General features: G+C 45.2%; 1 protein-coding gene across 2 annotated transcripts in view; it reads left to right on the forward strand.

The window, feature by feature from the left end:
- The window catches only part of F11R (F11 receptor), a 38,386-nt gene extending 16,800 nt beyond the window's left edge, over window positions 1–21,586 (forward strand). For both annotated transcript variants that reach the window (XM_058160063.1, XM_058160064.1), the window contains 6 exons: window positions 5,033–5,146; window positions 8,558–8,695; window positions 11,578–11,780; window positions 12,371–12,473; window positions 18,775–18,882; window positions 20,738–21,586. In XM_058160063.1, coding sequence (XP_058016046.1) covers window positions 5,033–5,146; window positions 8,558–8,695; window positions 11,578–11,780; window positions 12,371–12,473; window positions 18,775–18,882; window positions 20,738–20,751 — 680 coding nt within the window. In that variant the 3' untranslated portion in view covers window positions 20,752–21,586. The remainder of the gene's footprint in view (window positions 1–5,032; window positions 5,147–8,557; window positions 8,696–11,577; window positions 11,781–12,370; window positions 12,474–18,774; window positions 18,883–20,737) is intronic.
- Window positions 21,587–21,687: the final 101 nt, after the last annotated feature.

Raw genomic sequence — 21,687 nt, forward strand, 5'->3', positions numbered from 1 at the left:
GACTTGGGACCACAATTTCTGTCCCTAAGCAAGATGGTTGTTAAGTGGGTGGTTTTACAACCTTTTTTTGGTAAGGGTTGTTAAGTGAATCACATCGTCCTTAAGCAAATCCGACTTCCCCCATTGACTTTGCTTGTTGGAAACCGTCTGGCAAGATTATAAATGGTGATTAGGTGATCCTGGGATCTTGCAATCAACCGTAAATATGTACATGCTGGTTGCCAAGCAACCACGATCCTGAGACCTGGGAGTGCTAATATGGTTTTAAGTATGAGATTCAGTTGTACGTCAATTTTTTTCAGGGACATTATAACTTTTGAACACTCACTAAAGTTTAAAAGTTAATTTTTAATTAAAAAGTTAACTTTTTAATGAACTTTTAAAGTAAGGTTCTAGGTTAGGCAAGAAAAATCGAATGCACAGGTACAGTATATGTGGTACTTGGTTCAATAATAGTAACTGTGAGAGGGATCTTGGAGTCCTAGTGGATAACCATTTAGATAGGAGCCAGCCGTGTGCAGCACCTGCCAAAAAAGCCAATGCAATCCTCTTGGTTATAAGTTATAAGTCAGGGACCAGCTGCAGTCCTCAGCATACAATCGCAGCTGGGACCAGCGGTTGTGAAGCAAGATTTGCAAACTTCCCTGCTAGTTCCCTCCTCCTCCTCCTCCTCCCCCCCCCCTTGATGGAAATCGGCTGGGAAGGTCACAGAGGGTGATCACGTGACCCCGCAGCGCTGCAACCATCACAAACGCGGGCCGGTTGCCAAGTGCCTTGAATCATGGTCACAGGACTGCAGGGATGCTGCAGTGGTCGTAAGTGAGGGGCCCTTGGTGCTCCCTGAATTGGGTGGTTTTCTTGCAGGCGTTTCATGACCCAACTAGGGAACATCATCAGTGCTAGAAGGGAAAGGGGTTTGTGGGAGGGAGGGAGGGAAGGAGGAGGAAGAGGAAGAAGAAGAAGAATGTGGGGTTCTTACTCTCCTCTGAGCTTGGCTGTTTTCTTGCAGGCGTTTCATGACCCAACTAGGGAACATCATCAGTGTTAGAAGGGAGGGGGGGTTTGCAGAGAGGAGGGGGAGGAGGACTGTGAAGTCCTTGGTGCTCTCTGAACTTGCTCGTTTTCTTGCATGTTTCATTATCCAAACTAGATCAATTAGGTAATGATATTATCATGAAACGTCTGCAAGAAAACCGCCAAGCTCAAAGAGCCCCAAGGACCCCTTCTCCTTTTCCTCTTTCTTTCTTTCTTTCTTTCTTTCTTTCTTTCTTTCTTTCTTTCTTTCTTTCTTTCTTTCTTTCTTTCTTTCTTTCTTCCTTCCTTCCTTCCTTCCTTCCTTCCTTCCTTCTTTCCTTCCTTCCTCTCCTCCCCCTCCTCCTCTCTGCAAACACCTCTCACTTCTAGCACTGATAATGTTATATAGTTGGATCATGAAACGTCTGCAAGAAAACCACCAAGCTCTGAGAGCACCAAGGGCCCCTTCTCCTCTTTCTTTCTTTCTTTCTTTCTTTCTTTCTTTCTTTCTTTCTTTCTTTCTTTCTTTCTTTCTTTCTTTCTATAGAGGAATTATTGAGTCTGTCATTTGCACCTCTATAACTGTCTGGTTCGGTTCTGCAACCCAACAAGAAAGACACAGACTTCAGAGGATCATTAGAACTGCAGAAAAAATAATTGCTACCAACCTGCCTTCCCTTGAGGACCTGTATACTGCACGAATCAAGAAGAGGGCCGTGAAAATATTTGCAGATCCCTCGCATCCTGGACATAAACTGTTTCAACTACTACCCTCAAAACGACGCTATAGAGCACTGCACGTCAGAACTAGACACAAGAACAGTTTTTTCCCGAAGGCCATCACTCTGCTAAACAAATAATTCCATCAACACTGTCAAACTATTTACTGAATCTGCACTACTATTAATCTTCTCATAGTTCCCATCACCAATCTCTTTCCACTTATGACTGTATGACTATAACTTGTTGCTGTTGTACCTTGATGAACGTATCTTTTCTTTTATGTACACTGAGAGCATATGCACCAAGACAAATTCCTTGTGTGTCCAATCACACTTGGCCAATAAAAATTCTATTCTATTCTATTCTATTCTATTCTATTTCTTTCTTTCTTTCTTTCTTTCTTTCTTTCTTTCTTTCTTTCTTTCTCTTTTTCTTTCCTTCCTTCCTTCCTTCCTTCCTTCCTTCCTTCCTTCTTCTCCTCCTCCCCCTCCTCTCTGCAAACACCTCTCACTTCTAGCGCTGATAATGTTACATAGTTGGGTCATGAAACGTCTGCAAGAAAACCACCCAAGCTCAGAGAGCACCAAGGACCCCTTTTCCTCTTTCTTTCTTTCTTTCTTTCTTTCTTTTTCTTTCTTTCTTTCTTTCTTTCTTTCTTTCTATAGAGGAATTATTGAGTCTGTCATTTGCACCTCTATAACTGTCTGGTTCGGTTCTGCAACCCAACAAGAAAGACACAGACTTCAGAGGATCATTAGAACTGCAGAAAAAATAATTGCTACCAACCTGCCTTCCCTTGAGGACCTGTATACTGCACGAATCAAGAAGAGGGCCGTGAAAATATTTGCAGATCCCTCGCATCCTGGACATAAACTGTTTCAACTACTACCCTCAAAACGACGCTATAGAGCACTGCACGTCAGAACTAGACACAAGAACAGTTTTTTCCCGAAGGCCATCACTCTGCTAAACAAATAATTCCATCAACACTGTCAAACTATTTACTGAATCTGCACTACTATTAATCTTCTCATAGTTCCCATCACCAATCTCTTTCCACTTATGACTGTATGACTATAACTTGTTGCTGTTGTACCTTGATGAACGTATCTTTTCTTTTATGTACACTGAGAGCATATGCACCAAGACAAATTCCTTGTGTGTCCAATCACACTTGGCCAATAAAAATTCTATTCTATTCTATTCTATTCTATTCTATTTCTTTCTTTCTTTCTTTCTTTCTTTCTTTCTTTCTCTTTTTCTTTCCTTCCTTCCTTCCTTCCTTCCTTCCTTCCTTCCTTCCTTCCTTCTCCTCCCCCTCCTCCTCTCTGCAAACACCTCTCCCTTCTAGCACTGATAATGTTACCTAGTTGGGTCATGAAACATCTGCAAGAAAACCACCAAGCTCAGAGAGCACCAAGGGCCCCTCATTTCAACCCTGAGCTATAAATATTCTCCTTTATTGGTACAGTCACAAGTGCAAGGATCAGTCCTCAATCCCTTTTTTCAGGGCTGTTATAACTTTGGTTGTTAAACAATGGTTGTATGTCAAGGACTTTGCGTAAATCCATTCCCTGTGGATCTGTGGCCCTTTTCTGAAAGAGATTTCTACCCTCCCTGTGTCAGGTGCTAACAATTGCACAAATGTGTCTTCTTAGGAGTTGTTTTTCAACGACTTCAGACTTTGAGTGCTGTTTGCTCCAGGTTGCTCAGTGGAGGTTGGCGCAAAACTCCTGGCTTGGCTTAAGGAGCTACTTAACGTTGAGTCACCTGCACCTGGCCGGCAAAAGACCTGCCACGGCAGATTAACTGTGGTGGAAATCCTGGCGTTTTGCAAAGCTTTGTTGACGCACAACCTCCTGGTATTCAGCCGAAGGAAGGGAATAAAATAGGAGCTGGAAGGGACCTTGGAGGTCTTCTAGTCCAGCCCCCTGCTCAAGCAGGAGACCCTATACCATTTCAGAAAAATGGCTGTCCAGTCTCTTCTTGAAAACTTCCAGAGAAGGAAGGAAGGAAGGAAGGAAGGAAGGAAGGAAGGAAGGAAGGAAGGAAGGAAGGAAGGAAGGAAGGAAGGAAGGAAGATTAACAGAGTTGGAAGGGACCTTGGAGGTCTTCTAGTCCAATCCCGTACTCAAGCACGGACCCTATACCATTTCAGACAAGTGACTGTCCAGTCTTTTCTTAAAAACCTCCAGTGATAGAGCGCCTACAATTTCTGGTGGCAAGCTGTTCCACTGCTTAATTGTCTTCACTGTTAGGAAGTTTCTCCTTAATTCCAGGTTGCTTCTCTCTTGGATTAGTTTCCAAAGTTTAGTTAGTTTAAGAGATCAGAGACTGGCCAGTTTCCAGGCTGGCTACTGCAAAACAGTTTAGTTTCTCAGGAGCCTGCTTGGCATGGACACAGAAGGAGAATTCTGCAAAATGTTTTCCTGCTCCCAAAGCAGGGATCTCCAACCTTGGTAACATTGTGGACTTCAACTCCCAGAATCCCTCAGCCAGCAAAGCAGGGGTCTCCAACCTTGGCCACTTTAAGACTTGTGGACTTCAACTCCCAGAATCCTTCAGCCAGCTTTGGGACTTGAAGTCCACAAGTCTTAAAGTGGCCAAGGTTGGAGACCCTGCCCTATAGTGTCATTTTGAGGGTAGAAGTTGAAACAGTTGATGTCCAGGATGTGAGGGGTCTGTAGTCATACTTTGGGGAATACCTGTGTAAGGTAACGCAATGGGCCATATGCCCTTCTAGGCTAAATCGTTCTGAACAAATTTGTATTTGAAAAAAAGCAACTTAACCGTTTTTCACATTTTTCACTGCCCCCATTTTGATGCAGCAAGTCATCAAAATTTGGAGACTTGGCCACTGGCATGTATTGTTGACAGTTGCCGTGTCCCGGGATCAGTTGTGATGTGAGTTTCACCCCATTTTATGACCTTTCTCGCCACCGTTGCTAAGCAAACCACCGCGGTTGTGAAGTGAATCTTCCCCATTGACTTTGCTCATCAGAAGGTCACAAAACGGAATCACGGGACCGTCCCGGGACGATGCGACCGTCATAAATACGAGCCTGTTGCCAAGTGTCCGAATTTTGATCACGTGACTGTTGGGGACCATTGAGGGGGGGGGGAACAATCCTGTCGCTTTATTTTTTTTTTTAGTGCCGTCGAGACTTCGAACGGTTACTAAATGAACAGTCGCGAGTCGAGAACTCCCTGTATTCTATATTTTATTTGTTTTTCCAACCCACGTTTTTTTTTTTAGCTTGACGGTCCTGGTGACTCCCTTTCCTTCTCTTTCCAGCTGTCAGCCTCCCTTGCAAAGCCATACGGTCCCAACCTAACCCGACACGCCAGGAGTGGAAGTTCCAGAAAGATGGCATCACTCTGCTCTTCTACCACGCCGACAAGTTCACAGGTGGGTAGCCCGACAAAGTGTGTGATGACCCCGGGCACCGCACAGAGGCAACGCAGGCAGCTGGCAGTTCAAACCGCCCCTTTATTGCTCCGAATTTCCCCAAACGCTCCCACGTTTCTGGCAAGTCCCAGAGCAGAGTGATAACAAACCCCCACACGAACCTCAAGCAGCCTCTGGCTGCATATTAGTCCAGCCCAACTCTGTGGGCACCACGGCTGCAAAGCAAGAAAAATCCAGCAGGGCACATTGGGGAGTTCAGGAAGCAAAGGAGCAAGGCAAGTAATTCAGAAATACAGAAAGAATGCAAGGGATCCAGGAAAGTTCAAAGGTCAGCACTCAACACTCCAGGAATTCAGCATTTGCTCCTGACAAGCCCTAACCCTCCCTTAAGTCTCAGTCCCCAGGTGTGCTTTGTGAAGAGAGGCAGGGCGCTCTCCTCCCGAGTAGTCGGGTTAGCCTGTGCGCTGTTCTCGTCTTCTCTCCACTCTCCGTGATCGAGGATCAGGAGTGGGTGGTCCTTGTTCATCACAGGAGCTCTGTCTCTCATGTTCACTGCTTGGCCTCTCTTGGTCATCCTGCCCCCCTTCCTCCATGCCTACAAGCCGTCCCAATCCTGACTGACCCTACTCCTCCCCATTTTCCTCCGAAGCCAACGAAGCCGCCCCCTCGATCTCCGTCTCATCTTCCCCCGCAGATTCAGGCTACGATGGGGGCACGACACTGTGGATGGATTACGGAGTAGTCCACTTTCCGAGCTCTCTTGTGTGGCTCTGGGTTTGTTGGGGTCTGGAACAATCCCTTGAACCAGGGTGCTTCCCAATGGGTTAGAACGGTAGTGCCCAAAATCTGCTAGCTGTGGATTATGGGACCTAATCCAAGAAATCTGGATGGTGCCAGGTTGGGGAAGAAGCTGAAGTATCATCCAGGCCACGGTTGGCCCAAAGGTGTTTTTTTTCAAGAGGCAACTGGACTTTCTTGTTTTTTCTTTGAAGACGTTTCGCTTCTCATCCAAAGAAGCTTCTTCAGCTCTTGACTGGATGGTGGGGAAGGGAAGGATTTTATTTTCTGTCTTCAAAGAAAAACCAGAACATCCACTTGGCTCTTGAAAAAGCACATTTGGGAGAAAGCCGAAGTAGTGTTTCTCAGCCAGGACAACTTGAAGACGTGTGGACTTCAACTCCCAGAATTCCCCAGCCTTAATCCCTGGCAGATCCGACATGCCTTGCCCAAACCTGGAAAGGCAGATTAATATCTCTTTACAGGATAATCCTCGATTTATGACCACAATTGAGCCCAAACTTTCTGCTCCTAAGTGAGACATTTGTTAAGTGAGTTTCACCCCATTTTGCAACTTTTCTCGCCACAGCTGTGAAGCGAATCGCTTGTTAAATTAGCCACACGGTTGTTAGGTGAATCTGGCTTTCTCTCTGTCAGAAGGTCGCAACAGGGGATCACGTGACCCCGGGGCACTGCGACCGTCATAAATGCGAGTCAGTTTCCGAACGTCTGAATTTTGACGGCGTGGGGATGTGTCGTGTCCCACTCCTCCGCTGACGGCCGGGTCAGGGAAATCCGAATCAGGCGTGCCTCTGCAGCTCTGCCAAAGTCCTAGCAAAGTCCTCAAGGCAGGCAGGAGACCAGAAAGTGATTTCAGCAAGATAAGGTAGACTTTGCCTGACTCAGAGAATGCCAGAAAGCAGATCCTTTATATAGGCCATGGGGTGTGGCTCTATGACTCAGCACTTATCCCGGCCTGCCCCTCCCTTCCTTCTGTTGCCTCCGCTTATCAATTCTCCTGAAGTGAGAGTCACTCCAGTCTGCAGCTGTTGGTAATTGACCTTCCTCAGGCTCACATGCTGTGGGGGAGGGGGAGGGGTCTAGTTGCTCCGTTTGCCTGGGCATGGAGCCAGGGCTGGGGGCTGGAGGCGCTTCTTCTTCCTCAGCCTGTCTGGGCATGGAGCCAGGGCTGGGGCCGGGAGGTGCTTCCTCCTCCTCAGCCTGTCTGGGCATGGAGCCAGGGCTGGGGCCGGGAGGTGCTTCCTCCTCTTCAGCCTGTCTGGGCATGGAGCCAGGGCTGGGGCCGGGAGGCATGCTAGGACATTCCTCAGCGTTCGGAAGCAGATAAGAAGGCCCCGGCTGCGGGGAAAGCGGACGAGGCACAACAGGATGCTGCAACGGTCGTAAGTGTGAAAAATGATCATAAGTCACCTTCGGTGGCGTTTAACTTCAAACGGTCACTGAATGAACTGTCGTAAATTGAGGACTACCTGCGTTTATGTATACAAGTAAAGAGAGGACAACTTAAAGAGAATGAGAATCGTTTTATACTGTATTGTAACAATAAACAATACTGTTTATTGTATTAATAGTAGAATCACACGGATTGGATGATTGGAAAGAACACGAATAGATTTACTCTACATTTTTAAATGATTGTGACGGGTACTAGAAGCGTACATTGAAACACTGAACAATGAAAGAATGAAGGATGAAACTGAAATATAAATAGATGTGAAGAACTAAATAAGGGAAATGTGAATAACAAAGCAGGTGAAAGATGGAAGATAGTAAAGAAACATCTTTGAATATTACGGTGACATGGGGCAAAAAAAATTAAAATAGAGATAGAAATTAGAGGGGAATAATTATATATATATATGTCTTTGGTTATTCGGGTTTTCTCCCGCGTAAAATTGGAAGTGTCTTGGCGACCTTTCGACGAAGTCTCATTCGTCGTCTCATTCTGGGTAAAAAGGAAGAAACAGCTGCAATCACACATTGCTCCCAGAAGCACGAAGCTGAAGCCTGAAGATGACGAATGAGACTTCGTCGAAAGGTCGCCAAGACACTTCCAATTTTACGCGGGAGAAAACCCGAATAACCAAAGACCTACATACAAACACCCACGAAAACCTCAGAAAACATAGATAGATAGATAGATAGATAGATAGATAGATAGATAGATAGATAGATAGATAGATAGATATACATACATACATATATAAAAATATAACAAGATATATTTAATAATAAAAAGGAGGTCTAGAAATTGAAGGGTGGCAGTATTAGATAAGTTTAACCTTGGCAACTTTAAGACTTGTGGACTTCAACTCCCAGAATCCCTCAGCCAGCAAAGCTTCAAAGTTGAAGTCCACAAGTCTTAAAGTTGCCAAGGTTGGAGACCCCTGGTTTAAACAATACAGAACAATGAAAATGAAATGTAATAACTATGAGTAATAATATTATGTCTATTTGTATTAAAATGTATGATACCCACGTATCACACTATTCATGCATTGATACGTATAAATCATATAAAATAAAAGACGTGGCTGGGAAAAAGAGAGAGTCGCGTTATACACAGTTCAGACATCGCTGAATTTCTGTCTTTTGTGCTGTGTCTCTCTTCAGATAACTACAAGAATCGGGCCACTTTCACTCCGTTTGAGATTCAGCTCACGTCGGTGACTCGCAAAGACTCGGGCACGTACATTTGTGAAGTCCTCGGACAATCTTTTGCGCAGTCGGAAGTGAAGCTGATCGTGCAAGGTACCACTTCGTTCCGCTCCCCGGCCACTCCCGAGTTGTGCAAAATATCAAGGGGGATTTTTACGAAAGGGCTGTTCAATGCAAAGTTTTTAGCATGAAAACCGAAGAGTCTATTAGAGCCATGGTGGCGCAGTGGTTAGAGTGCAGTACTGCAGGCTACTTCTGCTGACTCCTACAGTTCGGCTGTTCGATCTTGACCGGCTCAAAGCTGACTCAGCATTTCATCTTTCCGAGGACGGTAAAATGAGGAGCCAGATTGTTGGGGGAAAATAGGCTGATTCTATAAACCGCTAAAAGGACTGTGAAGAGGGATATAACTCTTAAGCGCCATTGCTATTGCTCTCAACAAAATTTAGAAGCTGTATTGAACAGTGCAACAACCCCAGATCCAGGAAGTTCTTGCAAAAAAAAAAAAGCACCACGTTTGGTCTAATCCTCCAGTGCCAGTTGCTCACCCAACAGGGAAAGCACTCTGTGCATGCTCAGGGGACCACACACGAAGGCAATCATTTAAAGACATCTCATTTTTTTAAAATCTCGGGCAGAATTGGAATTCTGCCCGAGATTTTTTTTAAAATGAGATGTCTTTAGATAGCTCTGCTATCAAAGGGGTGGGTGGGAACTCTGTCCCTGCTCAGAGACTAACCATGCATTCTTTTTTTTTTTTTTTTTGCATTTATATCCCGCCCTTCTCCGAAGACTCAGGGCGGCTTACACTATGTCAAGCAATAGTCTTCATCCATTTGTATACTATATACAAAGTCAACTTATTGCCCCCCAACAATCTGGGTCCTCATTTTACCTACCTTATAAAGGATGGAAGGCTGAGTCAACCTTGGGCCTGGTGGGACTTGAACCTGCAATATTGCAAGCAGTTGCTGTTAATAATAGGCTGCATTAGCCTGTTGCTCACCAGGCTCCAGGTTGACTCAGCCTTCCATCCTTCCGAGGTGGGTAAAATGAGGACCCAGATTGTTGGGGGCAAGAGGCTGACTCTGTAAACCGCTTAGAGAGGGCTGGAAAGTCTAAACACTGCTAGTAGTCTAGTGAAAAGAAGATCCAGGGGAGACAGGATAGCTGTTGTGTCCCCATCCCCACTTCACAGAGAAGACGCAGAGAAACGTGTCCCACAGTCCTTTATATTTGCAACAGACCTGATTTTCTGTAGTGAAAGCAAGACTTGGCAGCTGCAGTGCAAAGGCCTGCCAAGTTCCGAGTTCTTTATCTCTTACGGAAAGAGAAGCCCACGTGTCCAAGATCCATTGCCAAGAGCTCACAGAAAAAAAGCCTTTGCACAGTCCAGGCCTTTAACTCCCAAACGACCGATATGCAGTTTGTACTTGGTAGCTTTTTGTCCATCACAAGGGCCAGATGGCAACTCCACCCGCTTTTATCCCCTGTGGGGTGTTGCTCAGTGACTCAGCACTCTCTGGGCCTACCACACCTCTTCCTCTGCTGCGCACGCCTCTCTTTCCAACGCTGCCTAGGATCAGTCCAGGATTGATCCTCCTCGTCCTCTATCTGTGGGGGCTCTGACACGCCTTCTTCCTGGCCTTCCGCTGGCAATTGAGACATTGCCAGGAAGGAGGGACATGGAGAGGGAGGCCTTGTCGGCTCCTCTTCCTCACTCTCTGAGTCATCCTCCTCCATGAGGACAGACTCGGGGGCCGGAGTCACAACAATAGCATCTTCCAGTATCTGAGAGGTTGCCACAAGGAAGAGGGAATCAAATTATTCTCCAAAGAAGCAGCGGATGGAAACGAATCAAGGAGAGAAGCAACCTGGAATTAAGGAGAAATCTCCTCACAGTGAGGACAATTAATCAGTGGAACCTCTTGCCACCAGAAGTCATGGGTGCTTCATCACTGGAGGCTTTTAAGAAGAGATTGGTCCGGCATTATTTGTCCAGAATGATACAAGGTCTCCTGCCTGGAATAGAGGCTTGGAGTAGAAAACTGCCAAGGTCTCTTCCAATTCTGACCTGCCCCAATTTTATGACCCTTTTTTGTGGCAGTCGTTCAGCAAACGTGGCAGTTGTGCAGAGGATGCCGTGGTCATTAGCTGAACCCCTTGTTCTGCTATGTGGCGGCTTTTGCCACAAACTGGAAGTAAACCCTAGTTCCTGACAAAAACCTTGTACATCTCCATCACGCGCATTGCAAACGGATGATTTTGAGGTCCCATGACTGCAGGTGTGGGGGGAGAGACTGGACATTGGAACTTCGAAGCTGGTTTGGGGGGGGGAACCTGTCGTAAGTCGAGGACTGCCTGCCTGTATAACTTTCCCGCAGCAGCCATTTTGTGCGCGTGGCACCTCATGCCATCTGTTCTGTCCCCCCTTGCCTCAGTCCGAGCGATGGCTTAATTAGCCGGCACTATCAGTTCTGGCAGCAAACTAGCGAGTGTCTGCCAAGTGTCTCTGTTATCTCCCTTGATGCCGATGAGTCAACAAACAGTACAGTTGATCTGCCTGCTACGAAGAGGCATAGCACCCTTGCTGCTTTTATATCCTGTGGGGTGTGGCTCCATGACTCAGCACTTCCTAGATCTGCCCCATCCCTGCTTCTGTTGTTCCCGCCTCTCCTGCCTACGAAACCTAGGGTCCAGCCAGGCCTGATTGCCATCAGCCGGGTCTGGAGGCATGGCCTGGGGGGAGGGGAAGAGTCAGGGGACTGAGGCCTCGTTATCTCTTCCACCTGGCCTGCTTCTGGCTCCTGGAGCTGAGCCAGGGAAGCCGGTGCTCCCGAGGTAAGTCCTGACGTCCCTTCCCCCTCACTTTCCAAGTCACTTTCTGGCAGGGGGCCCGGCTCGGGGGGCACAGACACAACACCATGCAAATTGGCCTCCTAACCTGTGAGCCCCCCCTTTCTCTTCTTGGGCAGTGCCCGCCACCAAGCCCACCGCCCACGTTCCTTCGGTGGTGACCATTGGAAACAAGGTGGTCCTGAGATGCGAGGAGCCCGATGCCAACCCCCGGCCGACTTTCAAGTGGTTCAAGAACGATGTCCAGATGCCCCTGGATCCCAAAACCAGCACCATCTTCAAGAATTCGTCCTACACAATCGACTCGGACACAGGCGTGCTGGTATGTTCCTCTGTTACTGACTTTAAGCTGTGTTTATCACGGGGCGGGGGGAGGGGAGGGGGCTGCAAGCAGGATGGCCCACCTCCACCCGCTACTTGGTATGGGTTATTCTGTTCTAATTCTATTCTATTTTATTCTATTTTCTATTTCTATTCTATTCTAATTCTGTTCTATTCTAATTCTATTCTATTTTCTATTTCTATTCTATTCTATTCTATTTTAATTCTATATTATATATTCTAATTCTATTCTATTCTATATTCCATCCTATCCTATCCTATTTTCTATTTTTTATTTCTATTCTATATTCTGTTTCTATCCAATTCTACAGTTATTCTATATTCCATTCTAATTTCATTCTATTCTATTCTGTTCTTACTCTTGTTCCTGTTCCGATGGTCTTAACCTGGGGGGCTGCTTGTTTTTGAGCAGTGCCAATTGAGGCTTTTCTCCCACGCGCCCATCGCCTGGCTCCAATTTCTGCAGAACAGCCCCCGCCCCGAGAGATGGAGACCAACTGCTGGTTCAACCTGTGGAGGAGACAGGTGTGTCCTAGGTTGAGTATTCAGCTCCTTTCCTCTTTCCTGCAGGCCTTTGAACCGGCCACGGCCCTGGACGCTGGCGACTATTCCTGCGAAGCCGAGAACAAGGTGGGGCCCCCCCAGAGGTCGGAAGCAATTCACATGGAAACCAGTAAGTAAGCCGCTTGGCGTCTCTCCTGTGGGCACCAGCTCTTTGCGGTGGCAGGCTCTGCCGTCTTTTCGAGCCCGGCTGCCCAATTTTTTTTTAATTTTTATTAGCATTTATATCCCGCCCTTCTCCGAAGACTCAGGGCGGCTTACATTGTGTTAAGCAATAGTCTTCATCCATTTGTATATTATATACAAAGTCAACTTTTATTGCCCCCCCAACAATCTGGATCCTCATTTTACCTACCTTATAAAGGATGGAAGGCTGAGTCAACCTTGGGCCTGGTGGGACTTGAACCTGCAGTAATTGCAAGCAGCTGCTGTTAATAACAGACTGTCTTACCAGCCTGAGCCACCAGAGGCCCTTTTTTTGTTTTGCAATTAATGCCAAGGGCTTGGTGGAATTTCCTTTATTTTACAGAGTACAGGTAAGTCCTTAGTGACCGTTCAAAGTGAACGACGGCGCTGAAAAAAAGTGACTTACGATCATTTTTCATACTTACGACCATTGCCGGTCATGCGACGGTCATATTCTTTTTCTTTTAACGCTTTTTCTTTTTAATATCATCTTTGTTGTGGGTTTGTTTTTTTTTAAATTCTTTTTTCCTTTTTAAAACATTTTGGCATTTTCTTTCCTTTCCTTTCGTTATATCATTATTTCATTATATTTATATTTATTATTTCATTATATCCAATTTATATAGTTATTTCATACTTATACTCATATATATGCTTATATACTATATAGTTACTTCATGCTTATGCTTATATATACTTGTTGTGACTAAATAAATAAATAAATAAATAAATAAATAAATTCTGTATTTTAACCTCCTTCGAATAAATTAAAATTTCAGTAAAAACCAGACACTTGAAAAAAGTGACTTACGACCGTTTTTTCACACTTATGACCGTTGCGGCAGCCCCATGGTCGTGTGGTTTACGTTTGGATGCTTGACCGCTGACTCACATTTATGACGGTTGCAACGTCCCGGGGTCACGCGATCCCCTTTTGCAAGCTTCTGCAAAGCAAAGTCAGTAGGGAAGCCAGATTCACTTAACGACCGTGTAAGTCATAAAATGGGGCAAACCTCCGTTTTAACAACTGTCTCACTTAGCAACAGAAATTGTGGTCGCAAATCAAGGATTGCCTGTATTTCTTTACTTTAAACATCTACATCTGCTTGAAATGGGATTCTATCTGGAATGCTCAGCTCCCAAAAGTGAGTAAGTTATAAAAACGATGCTCCTGGGTGTTAATTTTACTCACTTTTATTGGCCATAGTTGGGCAAAGACTGCGTGAATACTGATCAATAGCATGCTGGCCTTTTTCTGCTTTATAGAAACATATTGTCAACTGTCCGACTAGTGAACCCAAACTAAGGAAGCACTCTCGCGATTTTTAAAATCCCAAAAGTAAAACTTTATTGGATACACCATTTTGGTACTGAAGAATCAAAACCAGCTCTGGTTTTTTCCCATGCAAATGCTTGCTTGGTTAAACAACAGCTTCCCTTTCTCCCCACCCCTGAGTGGTCACATTGTCCAATTATGCGACGTCTTTTTGTTATGGGAACAATCTGTCTATTTTTTTAAAAAAAAATATTTATTTAAATCCCAACATTTAAAAACACAATACAAAAAGAAAAAAAGAAAAAGAAAAAACATAAAAAAACAGCATAACAAAAATTTTCTATATCGGTATCTCTATCATAACGTACATATTTACAGAATTTCTGATTCTATATATCTCTATATTAAATTACATCCTTATTTATACTTACAGTTACTTCTATTCGCAGTTCAATTTCATATCTTATATTCAGTGGTGGGATTCAGCCAGTTCGCACCACTTCGGGAGAACCGGTTGTTAACTTTCTGAACAGTTTGGCAAACTGGTTGTTAGAAGAAATCATTAGGGCAGAGAACCGGTTGTTAAATTACTTGAATCCTACCACTGCTTATATTCCTTCAACAATTTTACCTTCCGCATGTTATATTTAACAAGTTATCTCTTATTTTTTCCGTCTCCTCTCAAGCCAGGAATACCATTTGTTCCAAATTTGATAGTGCTCGGTTCCCTTCCTCTCCTTCATTGTCCATGGACAATCTGTCCATTTCTGCACAATCATAGATTTTTGTTACTATAATTTGGGCTGGAGGAATATCTGGTTGTTTCTACTTCTGTGCTAGGACAATTCTACTTACGGTTAATATGTGTATTATTATATACTGTAATTTTTTCTCTCCATTTTCCCTTCAAAAATGCCTAAGAGAAATAGTTCCGGCTTCATCTCTTTTTTTTCCTTTTTTTAATTTGAATTTATATCCCGGCCTTCTCCGAAGACTCAGGGCGGCTTACATTGTGTTAAGCAATAGTCTTCATCCATTTGTATATTATATACAAAGTCAACTTTTATTGCCCCCAACAATCTGGATCCTCATTTTACCTACCTTATAAAGGATGGAAGGCTGAGTCAACCTTGGGCCTGGTGGGACTTGAACCTGCAGTAATTGCAAGCAGCTGCTGTTAATAACAGACTGTCTTACCAGCCTGAGCCACCAGAGGCCCCTTTTTTTTTTTTCAATTAATGCCAAGGGCTTGGTGGAATTTCCTTTATTTTACAGAGTACAGGTAAGTCCTTAGTGACCGTTCAAAGTGAACGACGGCGCTGAAAAAAGTGACTTACGATCATTTTTCATACTTACGACCATTGCCGGTCATGCGACGGTCATATTCTTTTTCTTTTAACGCTTTTTCTTTTTAATATCATCTTTGTTGTGGGTTTGTTTTTTTTTAAATTCTTTTTTCCTTTTTAAAACATTTTGGCATTTTCTTTCCTTTCCTTTCGTTATATCATTATTTCATTATATTTATATTTATTATTTCATTATATCCAATTTATATAGTTATTTCATACTTATACTCATATATATATACTATATAGTTACTTCATGCTTATGCTTATATATACTTGTTGTGACTAAATAAATAAATAAATAAATAAATAAATAAATTCTGTATTTTAACCTCCTTCGAATAAATTAAAATTTCAGTAAAAACCAGACACTTGAAAAAAGTGACTTACGACCGTTTTTCACACTTATGACCGCTATGCAGCCCCATGGTCGTGTGGTTTACGTTTGGATGCTTGACCGCTGACTCACATTTATGACGGTTGCAACGTCCCGGGGTCACGCGATCCCCTTTTGCAAGCTTCTGCAAAGCAAAGTCAGTAGGGAAGCCAGATTCACTTAACGACCGTGTAAGTCATAAAATGGGGCAAACCTCCGTTTTAACAACTGTCTCACTTAGCAACAGAAATTGTGGTCGCAAATCAAGGATTGCCTGTATTTCTTTACTTTAAACATCTACATCTGCTTGAAATGGGATTCTATCTGGAATGCTCAGCTCCCAAAAGTGAGTAAGTTATAAAAACGATGCTCCTGGGTGTTAATTTTACTCACTTTTATTGGCCATAGTTGGGCAAAGACTGCGTGAATACTGATCAATAGCATGCTGGCCTTTTTCTGCTTTATAGAAACATATTGTCAACTGTCCGACTAGTGAACCCAAACTAAGGAAGCACTCTCGCGATTTTTAAAATCCCAAAAGTAAAACTTTATTGGATACACCATTTTGGTACTGAAGAATCAAAACCAGCTCTGGTTTTTTCCCATGCAAATGCTTGCTTGGTTAAACAACAGCTTCCCTTTCTCCCCACCCCTGAGTGGTCACATTGTCCAATTATGCGACGTCTTTTTGTTATGGGAACAATCTGTCTATTTTTTTAAAAAAAAATATTTATTTAAATCCCAACATTTAAAAACACAATACAAAAAGAAAAAAAGAAAAAGAAAAAACATAAAAAAACAGCATAACAAAAATTTTCTATATCGGTATCTCTATCATAACGTACATATTTACAGAATTTCTGATTCTATATATCTCTATATTAAATTACATCCTTATTTATACTTACAGTTACTTCTATTCGCAGTTCAATTTCATATCTTATATTCAGTGGTGGGATTCAGCCAGTTCGCACCACTTCGGGAGAACCGGTTGTTAACTTTCTGAACAGTTTGGCAAACTGGTTGTTAGAAGAAATCATTAGGGCAGAGAACCGGTTGTTAAATTACTTGAATCCTACCACTGCTTATATTCCTTCAACAATTTTACCTTCCGCATGTTATATTTAACAAGTTATCTCTTATTTTTTCCGTCTCCTCTCAAGCCAGGAATACCATTTGTTCCAAATTTGATAGTGCTCGGTTCCCTTCCTCTCCTTCATTGTCCATGGACAATCTGTCCATTTCTGCACAATCATAGATTTTTGTTACTATAATTTGGGCTGGAGGAATATCTGGTTGTTTCTACTTCTGTGCTAGGACAATTCTACTTACGGTTAATATGTGTATTATTATATACTGTAATTTTTTCTCTCCATTTTCCCTTCAAAAATGCCTAAGAGAAATAGTTCCGGCTTCATCTCTTTTTTTTCCTTTTTTTAATTTGAATTTATATCCCGCCCTTCTCCGAAGACTCAGGGCGGCTTACACTGTTTTAAGCAATAGCCTTCATCCATTTGTATATTATATACAAAGTCAACTTTTATTGCCCCCAACAATCTGGGTCCTCATTTTACCTACCTTATAAAGGATGGAAGGCTGAGTCAACCTTGGGCCTGGTGGGATTCGCTGAGAGGAGGGCGAGGTGACAACGCCCCTCCGCCCCTCCGAGGGCGAGAGGAGGGCGAGAGGAGGGCGAGGTGACAACGCCCCTCCGCCCCCCCCCCCCTCCGCCGACCCCCGCCGCCGCGGCCATCAAAAAGTGGCGGAAGAAAACGCCCGGGGCCCGCCGCCGCCCCCAAACGAGCCGGCCGAGCTGGGAAAGCATGCCGGCAGCATTTGCTCGCCCTGCCGCCCAGCTGTTCCCGAGGGCAAAAAACCCTCTCCCTGGGTCGGCTCTGCAAGGGTAGACTCGAGTATAAGCCGAGGGGGCGTTTTTCAGCACAAAAAACGTGCCGAAAAACTCGGCTTATACTCGAGTATATACGGTAAGTAGTAATAAATTTAGTCCATGGCAAAACAAACTTTATTCGAACAGCTGGGAATTACTTCATTCCCAGCCTCGTTCAACTCAAAGTAAAACAAATGCCTCCCAATACAAATTCCTCAGTTATCTCACAAACCTTGGTCCAATTAGGCCAACTGCCATAGGCCCTTCCTGGCAAACGTTCAGAAACCACAAAAACAAAGATGTACACGAAGCAGAAGATGCAGCTACAACGTTGTTTTCCGGCAAAGCCCAAATGCCGTTGCTGGTCTGTTTTAAGCCTTATGGGAGGGGCCAATCATCTCTTGGCCTTACTACCGAGTCGTCCTCTCTGCTTGAGCTGCTCTTGCCTTCTGGCAGCTCTTCTCTTGCATGCATTAGGAACAGGCTCCTCCTGTTCCTCTGCCTCACCACTGTCAGCCTCTGGAGGCTCTGGAGTCCGCACCTCACTCCCCGATGGTCCCGGCCCCACTTCTGCCTCATCACTGAGGCTGCTGACGGACCACAACACGCACCTCCAGCATTCCGGGGATCTCTTCAAGAACATCTTGGCCCATCTCACTGATGGCAGATGCCATCGATAAAACATTTTATAGAGGTTCTGCTTGTAAGCAGCTGACACCGTTAAGTCTGTAGTTTCTCTCCCACAATCTATCCCGTCAGCTCTTTCTCAAGCACCTGCAGTGGTGGACCTTGATGGTTGCACAGGATCTCACGGTCCACACACACACGTTCTCAGCATTTGATTTCCCCCTTCCCTCCCCCCCAGTGGTGGGTTTCAAAATTTTTTACTACCGGTTCTGTGGGTGTGGCTTGGTGGGTGTGGCATGGCTTGGTGGGCGTGGCAGGAGAAGGATACTGTAAAATCTCCATTCCCACCCTACTCCAGGGGAAGGATACTGTAAACTCTCTATTCCCACCCCACTCCAGGGGAAGGTTGCTGCAAAATCCCCATTCCCTCCCAATCAGCTGGAACTCTGGAGGCAGATGGGGGCGGGGCCAGTCAGAATTTTGACTACCGGTTCTCCGAACTACTCAAAAATTTCCACTACCGATTCTCCAGAACTGGTCAGAACCTGCTGAAACCCACCTCTGCTCTCTCCCCCCCCCCTCCACCAGTTCATTGGCAAGTTGCAAAGCGTTTAGGATTGAAAGCAGCCAAGCAATTCAACCTTGACGCCCATAAATTCTTGCAATCCGAGAGTTACACATTTGATCTTTCTAACCATTTTTATTGCTCTGCAGGTAAACTCAACGTGGGTGGGATCGTGGCCGCTGTGGTGGTTCTCCTCATCATCCTGGGGCTGGTCATTTTCGGCATTTGGTTCGCTTACAATCGGGGTTATTTTAGCAGTAAGTGGCCAGTTCCACTCTTCTTGTTTTCACAGAGCAGGAAAATCCTAATTTTTTGGGAGAGGTGGGGAGAAGGTTCTGATCCTGTTTCTTTAATAACCCCAGCGGTTCTGTCCCCCTTCACCTCCATCCGAGCGATGGCTTAATTAGCCGGCACTATCAGCTCTGGCAGCAAACTAGCGAGCATCTGCCAAGTGTTTCTCCCTCGACGCCAATGAGTCAAACAGTACTTCAGCTCTTAGTTAAGCAGTTAATTTGCCTGCTACGAAGAGGCACAGCAGCTCTCGCTGCCTTTATATCCTGTGGGGTGTGGCTCCATGACTCAGCACTTTCTAGGCCTGCCCTACCCGCTTCTGTTGTTCCTGTCTCTCCTGCCTACGAAACCTAGGGTCCAGCCAGGCCTGATTGCCATCAGCTGGGTCTGGAGGCATGGCCTGGGAGGGAAAGAGTCAGGGGACGGAGGCCTCGTTATCTCTTCTACCTGGCCTACTTCTGGCTCCTGGAGCTGAGCCAGGGAAGCCGGTGCTCCAGAGGTAAGTCCTGATGGCCCTTCCCCCTCACTTTCCAAGTCACTTTCTGGCAGGGGGCCCGGCTCGGGGGGCGCAGACACAATACCAGCTCTCCGAGGCTGTGGGGGCATTGGAGGAAAATGAAGACTCGAAAACAGATTTTCTAAGATTTGGGAACTGGAATGGAGTTTAGTAGCCAACAAGATTGTCTTAGGTAGTTCGACTTATGACCATAATTGGAACCAGAATTTCCATTGCTAAGCAAGGCAGCTGTTAAGTGAGTGGCACTCAATTTTATGACCTTTTTTTGTCATGGTTGTGAAGCGAATCATCAAGTGCATCGCTCCAGTTGTTAAGTGAATCACTGCGGTTGGTAAGTGAACCACTGCGGTCGTTAAGTGCATTCATTAGGTGACTCCCTCATTCACTTTGCTCATCAGAAGCCGAAAGGGAAAGTTGCTTAATTTGTGGCCAGAACGGTGTTAAAACAGAGCAAAATTCATCTAATAACCATCTCGCTTGGCAATGGAAATTTGGGGCTCCCCAAACTGGCCATAAGTCGAGGACTCCCTGTACTCTACTCAAACTATTCTGGGTAGGGAATTCTGGGAGCTGAAGTCCACTCTGTTGTGTCTGCGCCCCCCGAGCCGGGCCTCCTGCCAGAAGGTGATTTGGACAGTGAGGGGGAAGGGTCTCAGGACTTACCTCGGGAGCACCGGCTTCCCTGGCTCAGCTCCAGGAGCCAGAGGCAGGCCAGGTGGAGGAGATAACGAGGCCTCCGTCCCCTGACTCTTCCCCCCCCAGGCCACGCCTCCAGACCCAGCTGACGGCAATCAGGCCTGGCTGGACCCTAGGTTTCGTAGGCAGGAGAGGAGGAAACAACAGAAGCAGGGGTAGGGCAGGCTTAGGAAGTGCTGAGTCATGGAGCCACACCTCACAGGGTATAAAGGCAGCAAGAATTGCTGTGTCTCTTTGTAGCAGGCAAATCAACTGATTAACTAAGAGCTGAAGTTTGTTCCTGAGTGACTCATCAGCGTCGAGGGAGATAACAGAGACACTTGGCAGACGCTGGCTATTCTGCTGCCAGAGCTGATAGTTCCGGTTAATTAAGCCATCACTCAGACGGAGGCGAAGGGGGGGACAGAACACACTCTTTCTAGATGTGCCAAATTTGACCCAAACCCTCCGGAGTCCTGGGGGCGTGGGGGCTAATCCAGTTGGAGAAAAGGCTACGAGAACTCGAATTTTGGTGGCTGAACAAATAGACTTTGATCTAACCATGCAAGAAAGATGCAATCATTTCCTTTCTTGGCTAACTGATTATTTGTCTTTTTTTCCTTTTTCAGAAAGAAGAACGTGAGTAGCCATTTCTTCCTTCCTGCCCACCGTGTTTTTTGCCGCGTAACCACCAGTCCTGCCTTGAGGTTCCCTTTTCGGAGTGAATGAGGGAAGGGCACAGTTGATCCTGGCACGGCTACTTTCTCTCTCGTTTACGGGATTTATTCCACTGATAAAAAGTGGAAGACCCCGGTTCATTAAAAAAAAAAAAGCAAAGTACAGGTAGTCCCCGAGTTATGACCATTTGCTTAGTGGCCGTTAGAAGCTGGTTCTCGCACTTACGAGCTATAACATGGCCATGGGATCGACATTTGGGTGCTTATATTTATGGCGGTTGCGCCATCCTGGGCGTGCTGGGAACGCCATTTGTGAAGTCGATGGAGAAGCTGGCAAGGAAGGTATTGATGTCTCGCTTAACGACTGCACTGCTTAGTGACCAATATTCCAAGGCCCTATTGTGATTGTAACTCGGGGACTATCTGTACAGTAAGTAAAAAGCCATGAAATAAAAATAATCAAAATTAACATTCAAACAATAAAGTGGTGTTCCCCAGCATTCAGCCCATGGGAATTATGGGATGTAAATTCCCAGAATCCTCCAGTGGACCATTTCCAACATGTCTTTGAAGTCCCCAGTCGGAGAAGACATTTTGGATTTGATGTCCATCCATCTTCAAACATGCTGACTAGGGAATTCTGGGAGTTGCAGTCCACCTATCTTAAAGCATGCTGCCTAGGGAATTCTGGGAGTTGCAGTCCACCTATTTTAAGCATGCTGACTAGGGAATTCTGGGAGTTGAGTCCACCTATCTTAAAGCATGCTGACTAGGGAATTCTGGGAGTTGCAGTCCACCTATCTTAAAGCATGCTGACTAGGGAATTCTGGGAGTTGCAGTCCACCTATTTTAAGCATGCTGACTAGGGAATTCTGGGAGTTGAGTCCACCTATCTTAAAGCA

The sequence above is a fragment of the Ahaetulla prasina genome, chromosome 17, assembly GCF_028640845.1.
Source record: "Ahaetulla prasina isolate Xishuangbanna chromosome 17, ASM2864084v1, whole genome shotgun sequence".
Taxonomy (NCBI): domain Eukaryota; kingdom Metazoa; phylum Chordata; class Lepidosauria; order Squamata; family Colubridae; genus Ahaetulla; species Ahaetulla prasina.